Here is an 11,891-nt window from a genome sequence, read left to right as displayed (position 1 = left end):
TCTTTTTTTTTGCAACAAGACCACACTGTTGGCTCATATACAGTTTGTGGTTGATTGCAACTTAGGTCCTTCTCTGCAATTCTGCAGCCTAGCTAGTCATTCCCAGTGCTTGCAATTATTCCATCCCAAGCACAGGACTTATCACTTGTCCTTCTTGAATCTCACCCGATTGATTGCAGATCATTTGCCAGTCAATCCAGGTCATTCTGGATCCTAGTCCTAACCTCTACATTACCTGCAACTCCACCCAACTAGGCGTCATCAGCAAATTTGTTAAGTGTGCACTCAATCTCATCATACAAAAAACATTAATGAAGATATTAAGCTATCCCAGACCCAGGACTGACCCCTGAAGAATCCACTTGACACCTCCTCCCAACTAGACATCACACCATTGACAACTACTCATGGAGCATGATGAATGTAGCCACCTTACAGTACTTTTGTTTAGCCTGTACTTCCTTGGCTTGTTAATGAGACTGTTGTGAGAGACAGTGTTGAAAGCCTTGCTCAAGTTAAAGGACACAACATGCACTGCTCCCTCCTCATCCACAGAGCCTGGCACCTTATAAGTAGGAACCTACTGAAATCGTGATTTTGTGGTAATCATGAAATCGGGTGATCTCCACAAGATCTACAGAAAATAACAAAAACAAAACCAAAAAACTTACTAAAAATAAAGTGGGTCTTGCAGGCTAGCAGGAAGGGGGCTGCTGGCATGAAAGCAATCAGGCAAGATGGCTGCCACCCCCACCCCTCATCACTTGATTTACTGAGAGGGCTGCCTGTTGGGGCCCTGTCCCTCTCCACCAATCAGTGGCAAAGGGGCAGGGCCACATGATTGACAGCCCTCTCCACCAATCAGTGGTAGAGGCAAGGCCACCAAGGCTCCTTGGCCAGAGGCATGGAGGGCCCCCACCATGATAAGCCTGTGAAAGTAGTGGCTGGCCCCACAATCTGCTCATGAAATGGGCTAGCTGCCATCTTGAGTTGGGCAGACACATACTTATAAGGAAATCAAGTTGATTAGGCATGGCTTGCCCTCGCTCAATCCATACTAGCTCTTCCCGATCACCTTGTTTTACTCTAGGTTCTTCACAATAGATTCCTTGAGGATCTGCTCCATGATCTTTCCAGGTATCGAGGTCAGGCTGACAGGTTTGTTTTCCCTAGATCCTCCTCCTTCCTTTTCTTGAAGACGGGCATTGCATTTGCCCCTTTTTCATTCATCCGGAACCAAACCTGACCTCCAAGAGCTCTCAAAGAGGATAGCCAATGGTTCTAAAATTACCTCAGCCAATTCCTTCAGTACTCCAAGGTGTATCCCATCTGGCCCTGCCAACGTGGAAGCATCTACTTCTCTACATAATCTCTAACCTGCTCTGCCATTACTCTAGGCTGTTTGTCTCCTTCCCTATCTTTGCTGCCAACTATACTCATGATCTGGTAGCTGCCCCATTTGTGAAGAGAGAAGTTTAAAAGACAGTCAATACTTCAGCTTATCTGCATCATCCATAATGAAATCTTCTATGTTCTGTAAGGGACCTATGGTTTCTTTGTTCTTCCTTTTATTTTTGGCATACTTGTAGGATACTGGAGTCTCTTGAGGCAGCACCACAGGAGATGCTGGACCCAGTGCATGGATGAGTCATGGTGTTCTCTGAAACAACCACTGGGCCTGCACTGACCAAAGGATTTCTCTGGCACTATTAAAATAATTTTCACAAAAAGAACTTGCTCCTGAAGGATCTGCAGCCAGCTGAGTCCTGTGTTCTAGGGTCTAAGGCCCTGTAGTTTTGCCAAAGAGGTGAACCTGGAGGCTATCTTTATGGTCATTCTGAGCCCAGGAAGTAAAATATCCACAATGTGCCTTTCTAGGCATGATGAGGCCCCCCCCCCCCCCCCCCCTAAATTATAGAAGGCAAAACAAGGCCACCTTGCAGTTACATTGATGGATTGAAGAGAAAAAAAAAAGGAGCCTCCCTTGGCCATTGAAGCCATGTGACGCAGGCCAGAAGTCTTGAGTCTCATAGGAAAAAGTGACAGACAGAAATCAACTGTCTCCTACTCCTCAAATGTAGCTTGGGAATAAAATATAAAGCAGCAGGAGAAAATAGAGCAGGCAGGATCTGTAGAATGGCTTTAGGCCTAATGAAGTTGGATCTAGCTGCAGAAGTTAACACATAGGTGGGCCCCTTCATGAACTAGGTGCAGAGGACAAGAAGTGGGACACAGGGATGTTTCTAGGCCCCAAAGCCTCCAAACTCAAGTCTTGGGGTCCATGCTTATCCACTGTGGAATATGCACACAGGCAAGCACTCAGAGAGCGGTTTCTATTACTGAAAGCATAATAACTAGAAACCTGCAGGCCAGCCTCTGCCAGTTCACCTGCTTTGTAACATTAACTCAAATCAAAGTGAGCTTTAAACACAGGTCAGGATGAGGACTACTAGGCAGAATAAAATAGGAGGAAAGTCTATTTTTAGGGACCTTATAAGACAAGAACTTTAGCCAAATGTTGCTAACAGATTATGGTAGGTAATTATATGCAGTTGACATATGTATATCAGAGAAAGATACCTAGGTACAAAATTAAACAAAATTAAAGGGCTTAAAGTGAAGAGCACAAAATTTCCAAAAGAAATGCCATCAACTCTCTTCATCAGCTGCTGTGTTTCTAATTAGAGTCAGACACTGAATTTGCATTTATCTTGATTGAAATAAAATGGAAACTGAAAAAATAAGGATGTTACCATTAAACCGTTTCCAATTTAATTTGAGGAGTAGCCTCCGAGCATACACAGCAGCTATTTTTCTTCCTGTTTTAAGATCGCAGCTTTGTCAGAACCATCTCAGTTTAAAAAAAATTTTTTTTTAAGCCTGTGTGTGGGAGGGAAGTGATGGTACCCATCATGAATGGCTGGCACTGATCTGGGGAAAGGCAATGTGCAAATGATCTGAATCTGCAACCACCTAACTCATTTGGTTTAGTTTCTTCAAAACAATTGGTTACACACTCATTATTGCAGCTTCTTAAAATAAAGAAAAGAATTTGTAGCCACTGCAAAGTTATTTTGTAAAAATAACCCTAGCAAATGGAGATTTGCAAGCAAATCTTGCCCAACAATGGGTCCATAAAGTGAGAAACCTGCAAGAGTAAAGGTCAGCATACCAACCACCAAACAAGATATCAAGTCTTTGGATGAGCCTTTCAGGAACTCCTCATATATTATATAGGCTGAGAGTTATGTTAAGCCTTCTGAGATTAGATAGGGAATTGAAGTAACAGATGAAGGAGGAAAAGTCTGGAAGAAAAATATGTAAGCAATAACTCATCAGCAAAGCAGTATTTTAGAAATGCAGCAAATTAAAATCCAAAGCTGCTGCTTGGCTGAACATGATGTAACAGAGGGAGCTCTTGCAGCCAAGACTATTTCCACTTCTTTCTGACATGTTGACTTTGGTTACTTACATAACTAAAGACATCTCTCTTGCCTGTTGGTTACCTGAAAATTTCTCTTACATCCTGTTTTGGTTTACATATGGACTTTTTACATAAGCTCTTGTTACATCTGCTACTTAACTGCTGCATATACTTCTCTCCCAGAAGTCCAGGAAAGGTACTGTGATAGCCAAAAACTTGCTTCTGTCTATCCCAACCATGCAGTTGGTCCAATAAAAGATATCAGCCACAAAAATTCTTACATCTCAGGCAAGGCATTTGTTGCCTCTCACTTCTTGGTTCTCTAAGCGTTCCCCCTTCTTTTTTGGCTCACATACTCACTTTCACACATGCTTTTGTCTGAAGCCAGTGAAAAAAAAAACAAAGCACTTGAGAAACCCACATTCAAATTGCATTTGGAGTCAAGGATCCTCATTCACTTTCTTTCCATTGGATGAAAGCCTAAGGAGGATGATAGTAATTTTACTTGTCTACTGTATCTTCCCAGCTGAGATTCTCAAACCACTTTTAAGCAAATTACTGCCAGGAAGCCTTGGTGCCTATTAGCTACAATTAGCAGGTCTTACCCCCATTTCATCCATGGCTAATAATTACATACAATGAAATTAAGTGATTCAAACAGGGTCACATCTAGGGCATTTGGCAACTGAATCCCAAATCCTTGATTCCTACATTCTTTGTTTAAACTTCAGGGCCATTCTCCCCATTTTCTCTTCTATGCACCCTGAAGTGGGATCCCACACCTGGTTTGTTAGTTCAGTATCACAGCCATTAATCACTGGATGAGGCAGGATGCCTTTCATAACCATCCACCAGCAATTGCTAGATGGAATATAATAAAACTACCAAGCTGAAGCTGACAACCAATACGGGTATTCCCAAACTGGCAGTTATTTATTACTGCCATTCATGAGTGAGAGACATCCTCTTGGACCCTTGCTGTTCTGCCAACAAAGTAACAACTTAACACTCAGCATCATGGTTTATTGTACACATGGAGAGGGAGAATAAAGTGTATGCATGTTCACTTAAAACTACTATATCTGTGAAACACATTATAATCCATCAGATCCCCTCTTCTTACAACATTAAAAAAGCTTGGCTTCCACAGGTGATACGAGTAGGGGCAAACATAATTAGAGCATATGGGAAAATGAATTGTGTAGCATTTGGTAATTGGATGTGGAAACTTTCACCTCTAGCAGAAATATACAAATCCAGCCCAAGTCAGTGGTGACAGCAAGTCTTTATCGAATAACAGTTTGGTGGTCTGTATGCAATAGTTTGGCGGTATCAGTCCAGTTCCCAGTGTAGAGGTGTCCGCATCAGTCGGCACCTTTGTTTTGTTGGCAGGCAGCAGAGAGGCCAGGATTAAGTGGGCATAAAAATAAATTACCCCTATCTTTAGTCTCTCAATGTCAGGGTAGAGGCATAATAGAAAGACAGGGGGAGCTGCCACTTTCCTGTTGATATCCAGAGGACTTCAGTCTCCAGAGCTGTCAACCTAGCAACTTCTATAAACTTTTAATGCATAAAAAAAAAAAAGCAAACAACAGCATACAACTAAACCACATATATTTTATAATCTCAAAGCAAATTGCTTAAATGTCCAAATAAGGCTTAGAGTTTTTTTTCCTCCCATTGGAGATGAAGGAAAAGCCAGATAGAAGTAACATAGGTATGCACGTCCATCTACTGCCCATAGTTCTGTGATCTGATTAGCTCCCGTCCCAAGTAAATCTGTTCCCATATGCAACAAGAGAGAATCTTCCAGCTTCAGCATGTGGCTCAATACACTTTATTATTCCTTTGTTATTTGTTTTTATTTAAAAGAATTTGTTTCCCTAACATAAAAATTAGACAACCATACCATCACCAGCAGCAGCAAAGTCCGTGGAGTTAACATTGATGGCAGACAGTTCACTGGTGTTCCCAGTATCTTGAAAGGTCCTAGAGAGTCCATAAATGGGAAAAAAAACCCCAAACATGATGGTTTTTGGGAGGAACATCAAGGTGGTTTCAATTTCTTGTCCCAGTGAAGATCCCAGATGAATGCTGTAGCATGTCAGTGGGACCAGTACCTCAGGCCTTGAGAGAAAACCCTTCATACCAGCTCCAGTACCTGATTAACACAGAGAGAGCAAGCAATTAGACCTGGGATTTACTACATTCATTATCTTTTACTATACCACACAGAGCAGCAGGAAGTGATCTGGCCCTTTTTTTCCATTCCCTCACTCTTTATTCATCAGCATATGAGTGTGTCACTTAGAACCTCTTGGACACTTGACAAGCACCACAGAGGAGTTAAAAGCCTTAGCTTGCCTTCCACTTCATATGCAATACAATACATTGTGATATAACACAATAGGACAAAACCAACCAATCACATCTTGTATTTTCCCATTTCCTGAAAAGCAGGACCAGTGCAGACCAAAGATTTGCTCTCATCAGATACTTCTCTTCATACATGCATTAACATTTCCTAAGCTAACACAGTGCAGTATTTTCAAACCCTGGAAAACAGGATTTCCCTCAACTGGATACAGCAGAATATAATGCATCTATCTATACAGGATTTCTGAGCTATTCATTAAACCTCACTAGACCTGGTCTTGTCTCTTTACCTACCGACCATCCCATGTAGATGCTATCATAGTCAAACAAATTAAAAAGGAAACATGAGAATGTTAATAACTGTCTTTGTTTACACATTTTCCTTCCCCTCTTCACTAATTAACAATCAGGGTATGTGAGAAAAAGCCTTTCCTTCATAATCAGTTTTCCTTTGCTGCTGGATTCACTAAAAATGTCATACGCTTATGTGTGCCACCAGTTTTACTCATGGGAAATGATTGAAGTAAAGCACAATAACCTGCAAATCTTTTAAATGAATCGCTTGAGAACAAGAGGCAACAGCAGTATGTACAGTAGTAGCAGAAGCAATGGGGGAGAGGGGGTAGGCATGGAACGGCATGTGCAGAGCGTTCAAATAGTTCAGGACTGTTCAAATTCCTGGTGACCAGAAGCCACAGCCCCATGGGCTGCATGGCCCTCCCAGGTGCTCTCCTGCTGCACCAAGCACAAAAATATTCTCCTTCCCCTGTGCTGACTCAAGTATATGGGTGCTTCCCTCCCTCCCACTGTACCCAGCCAGGCAGACTCAAGTGCCTCAGCCCCACCTTCAGCTCCCTGGGTGTGGGCTCCTCCACAGAGCCAGCACCCCACCCCACAGGCTACGCAACACTGATTCAACCTGGGGCAGAAGGGAGAAGTCAGAGGGAAGGGGAGCCCAAAGCCTCTGATGGGGGGGAAATAATGATGGGGGGGGGGGAGTGGCTTGGTCCGGGATCCACATGTGACCTGTGGGCCACTGGTTTGGCAGCCCTAAAATAGTTAAAAGAGGCCTGCAATGGGGGACTGGGGGGAGAACCGACACTCATATTTCATGGGCTTTGTTTGTTTTTTTCAAATGCATACAAGTGACCTGGAAAGTGATTTTCCCCCCTGTTAAGCTCCCCTATCATATTTAAAGTAGAAATATCAGGTCCAGCAAGGCTGCTTTAGCTGCCAGAGAACTGGAGTTGTCACTAAAGGTCAGCATCTCAGTGGCAGAAGCAGGGGAACAAAATGGGTTTTCTGAAGTGACTGAAGTTAGGCTGTAAAACCCTAACCAACCACTGCAAGAAATCAGAATTCCCGATTACAAATCTGCTACACTGACCATCAATACCACCCCCTTCCCCCCACTCAGCAGGTAAGTCTGTGGGGAGGGACAGGGGAGGGGGGGCAGATCGAGGCAGAGGGAGAAAAAATTATTTGGGGGCGCACCTCCCCAGCAGATGAGTCCCACCCAGCCATGGCCCCACTCAACTTATCCCTGCTCCTGCCTCTGCAGCACTGTTTCTCACGGTGGGGGCCTCGATCTAGCCCCCACCCCTTCCCTCCCCCACAAACTGACCTGCTGGGCTGGGGCACATGTGAGCATGCACGTGGACACTCAGCCCCCACCCCAGCCTCGGATAGACTCCAAGATCTACTGGTGGATCTCGATCCACTGGTTGGTGACCACTGCTCTAGAATGAAAGGCAAGTGCAAGATGGAGGTGGCAAATGTTACTGATCATATTCTGCAGCAGCTAGTTTGATTAGCATTCCCTGTTATATGTCATTCTGAGAACTAAAAAATGCACCAGTTCTGCGGCTCACTAAACAAAAGGGACAGCAGGTCAAAAAGAGTGCCAGAATCACCAACTGGTGATTAAATGCTGTTAATGGATTTTCATTTACAGACTGCTTAGGGAAGAGACATCTTAAAGAAAGGCAACAGTCAGAAACAAGAGAACAGTCTTGGGAACTTTCTTGCTAGAGGCTTTGAGGTTTTATATTTTGATAGTTAAAGTCTGACTTTAAATTATTCACTGGTCTAAGTAGTCGTAGCTGCAGGAGGGGTAGTGAAAAACAGAAGAACCCCTGGGGAGTGCTTGGAGAGTTCATGCTCTAGCCTGGGTCTCAATTATACTCCTGCACAGGAACGTGTTAGGTAACACCTGGTGCAAGACAGGGGACAGAATTTATCTATCTGATGGCTGGCAGGTTGCTCTTCCCCCAGGTGGTCATGTTTCTGAGGGAAGGAGGTCATGGAGTGTGGTCCAAGACTAGTGACACACTTGACTTTCTGCACAATAGGAAGTCAGTCATATTTAGGAGACTATACCGGCAGCTGTTATCAAGAAGAGCAGGTCATGATGCTGGGAATGAGAAAAGCCAAGCAGTGAATTTTCTTGCTTTGATTGTTGCTGTGAGTTTGGATTGCTGTACCCTGCATTAGAACCTATAGCAAGAGGATGGTGTGTGGCTAACTCCAATAAACTAAGTCTCTTCTAGTTCTTGGCGCTCAGTCACAGATTAGTGTGCAAATGTGGCTGCACATGTAGGTGTTTGTGGGGTACAGCACCGAATGAATGCCTCATTTCAAAACAGTCCCACTGATGGACCCTTTGAACTGATGCAAAATCTAATGGCTTTTGCAGAAAATGAGGCATGATGCTTATTTTTCAAGTAAAGAAAAAGGCACCATATTTAAAAGCAGAAGTCTTCCATGTTTAATCTCAGTGGCAGCACACTACAAAATGTTGCAAGCTTTTCTGTTTAATTTCTTTCTAGTACAGCAGAGGCACCCTCAGGACTGGCACAGTGGGATAGGGCTCCTGGGAATTTACCAGCTTCTTTTCCACACTCACACTCTAACTTGGGTTTTTTGGTGGGTTTTTTTTTGCTTTTGCTCTAGTCCCCCTCTTCCTAGCTTTTGCCAGATGCAAATACATTAATTTAAATTACAGACATCCACAGCTGGGATGACCTCCTCTAATAGTTCCTCCTGGCTGTATAGCTTCTATGACCTTTGTTCTTATTGACCATGGATTCAGACATGCAAAACAGAGACATGTGAAATAACTTACCTTAATTGTACCCTGACTGTTAGCAGCAATCAGCACATTGGATTCCTGAAAAAGGAAGAGGAGCTATCAGAGTTTGTAAAGAAGGCTTTTGAAGTAATGTAGAATAGGAAACTGCTTTTTAATTTAAACATTAAAAACCTATCCAGTTTAGAAAAAATTAACTCTTGACATTTCTGATGTGCTTTTGAAGCTAGAAATCTTATTTTAAGAGGTTACATTACCTGAAAGAATTAGGAAGCAAAAATCCTCAATGCTTGTATAGAGGTTTAATCTTGAAAGCAATTTACAAACATGAATTAATCCTCACAACACCCATGTGAGGCAGGCAAGTAACAATCAACATTTACATCTCCTGGCAGTGTGCATACAAAGGTCTCTGGTGCCTTAAATAAACTGAATAATTAACATTATAAAAAGCTCTCCAACCAGCGTAACCTGCAATTAAAATAACCAACAAATCTGCAATGGAAAGTAAAATAAGAGGAATATAACAGCTTTTCTGTACCTACAAATGACAGTGACACCCAAACTGACTGGACTTGGCCCAAACTTGAAGGATGCTATCGAAATACCACCTATCTACCGCTTAGGTATTCACAAGGAGTCAAACCAGGCGCGCACAGCCTGTTCATCTGGGCTGCACCACTATGGCCTAGTAGACAACCAGGAAAAGAGAAATCCCAAAATCAAAGGTTCTGGATGGAAGCTGACCCGCTTCCTACGCACTCAAGACTGTGTTCTTAAGATAGTCAAACAAGTCCAATTCCACCCACTTCAAATGCTTTGATGACAGAAGGTAAAAAAAAAAAAAAAAATCCAGAAAGAAAAAAAAAGAAAGCATCAATAAGCTAAACCCCACCCCCTCCAAAACACAAAAAAAACGGAGGGGAGAAATGGGAAAGGAAGAAAAGAAGAAGAATTCTGAAAAAGCAATCAGAGGCAGCTTTCCACATGGCTTTTTATCTAGCCCTGTAATGCCAGTAATTATGGTATATGCTGCCAAACTGGCTGGCACAACTGACAGTTGTCTAAAGACAGCTGAAAGAAGCAGCAGCAAGATAAATGGAAAGATCAGTCTTTGAGAGGAACTATCCATTCTCAGACAAACTTACCTTAATTGTCCCATCACTTAACATGCGTGGGTTTAATAAGCTCAGTGAGTAGAATATACCTTCTTCAAAGAAGTAATGCATTCAGCAAGCGAGCCAGGGGAAAATAGCTAGACCTAAATCAACTGAGTGCAAAACTGGTAGATGCTGGCACTTGGCAGCCGAAGTACATGAATTTTTAGCCCAGTACCTAAAAGATTAGGCTGCAAACTGCTTCATCATAAGGCTCTGAACCCTGCAGGAGCACCCAATCTGAAGCAGCAGGAGAGAATATATATTCCTATATAACAGGAAAAGCTAGTTTTCTAGTAATAGTTACCTTTTGGTGGGTGACTGGACTACAGTATCATAAATGCATCTGTTCCCCCTGGATAGTATCCATTACAGGATTAGCATGAACTTTTTGACACTAGCTCATGTGTGACCCTCAAGGCAAAAAGCTCTTGTACAGAAAAACCAAGCCCTAAAAAAGAATGACAAAATTCTCATTTCTATTCCTTTCTCAACTAAGAGGGTCAGTCTTAAGAATCCCACAACTTCCTATTTAAAAGATCAGGTTCTGGTGCCTAAAGCCCAGGACAAATTCTGTCATTAAGAAAAATCCTTGTTAAGAAACAAATTTACATGGATGAATGACTTGGGTGGCTAAAATAGGAATTGCATTGCTCTGAGATATCTGAGTAATTTTTGGAGGCAAGGGAGAAGCATGAGCAGCTATCAAATGTCTGGAACAAAAGGCTGTAGCTGATGAATACAGAATGATCACTGTTGGTTTTGAATCATTCTTGTCTGCATTGTGACTGGTAAATCACTACTGTTGTTGTAGTCTGCCAGGGCATCGTTGCAAATGAGCTCTGGGCTCAATGGGCAGCTTTGCCTACTATATAAAATAAATATGCCAGAGGGTCATATTCTTTCTTTCTTTGGAACCTATGTTTTTTCTACTAGAACTCCTTTCTGGGCCTGGGATAATCACTGATCTATTGCTTTCATCCACAGCCTATACATACAAGCAAGAAAAGACAGCAAGAAAATTAGCTCCTAGTCAGCCATTCAACAAACGATGACTTGCTCGTTAAGGCACTCTAGCATTGTGCTAGGTTCTATGGGAATACAATCTAAGTAACTTTTTTATCCCCTGGAGGAACAATTCTCTTCCTTTTGTATTGCCTATAAAACAGCCATTACACTCAACACATTAAAAACCTAAGCAGGCTGTGAAAAAAATTTATTCACACAGCATGTGATCTGTAAATTTATAACTGGTGACAGACAGACATGAATATATTTAATCAATCTTTTTGCCTGTGCAGATACATAAAGAGAGGAATTACCCAGTTTCACAATGTCTAAGGTTAATTATACATCTTCACAAAGTCATAAGTTCTTGATTGACCAAAATTCTTCTTCAACTTCTATGGCCTTTACCAGGGTCTCAGCTGCCATTAAAAAGGCAGCCAACATAACTTTCTACGATTGGAAAGAAATTCCATTTTTTTAAATGTTATTTATAAGTATTTATTGCCTTCAATAAGCATGCTTCTTTAAGATACTGTAGCCAGTGTGCACCTCACCATAGATGCATATGCACCTCATGTTTGCAGGCTTTTTAAAAGAATGATTCACTGGGCCTGCACGTACAAAGTATTTTCTTGTACTCCTGCACAATGTCATAAGGAGAAAAGTGACTGTGACCTTCTCTGAAATCCATTTTAATTCCAAGTCTATAGTAGCTCACTCAGTTCTATTCCCTCAAAAGACTAGCACTTGGATCCATGAAAAACAGTCACTACAAGGGCCATGAATCTGACTGCAATGGTGGAGACATCCTTTGTCACCCATCAGGCTGTTTTGGCAC

General features: G+C 42.3%; 1 protein-coding gene across 1 annotated transcript in view; it reads right to left on the bottom strand.

Annotated features, from left to right (window-relative positions):
- Nucleotides 1-4,430: 4,430 nt before the first annotated feature.
- Nucleotides 4,431-11,891, bottom strand: part of COP1 (COP1, E3 ubiquitin ligase) — a 210,567-nt gene continuing 203,106 nt past the window's right edge. The window contains exons 19-20 of the mRNA XM_025196730.1: nucleotides 8,925-8,969; nucleotides 4,431-5,585 (exon numbers count right to left, since the gene is read on the bottom strand). Of these exons, the coding sequence (XP_025052515.1) occupies nucleotides 5,568-5,585; nucleotides 8,925-8,969 (63 nt within the window). The 3' untranslated portion in view covers nucleotides 4,431-5,567. The remainder of the gene's footprint in view (nucleotides 5,586-8,924; nucleotides 8,970-11,891) is intronic.

The sequence above is a fragment of the Alligator sinensis genome, unplaced genomic scaffold (genome assembly GCF_000455745.1).
Source record: "Alligator sinensis unplaced genomic scaffold, ASM45574v1 scaffold31_1, whole genome shotgun sequence".
Classification (NCBI taxonomy): Eukaryota; Metazoa; Chordata; order Crocodylia; family Alligatoridae; genus Alligator; species Alligator sinensis.
Note: the sequence above shows the minus strand (reverse complement) of the source record. Positions and strands in the feature narration are given on the sequence as shown.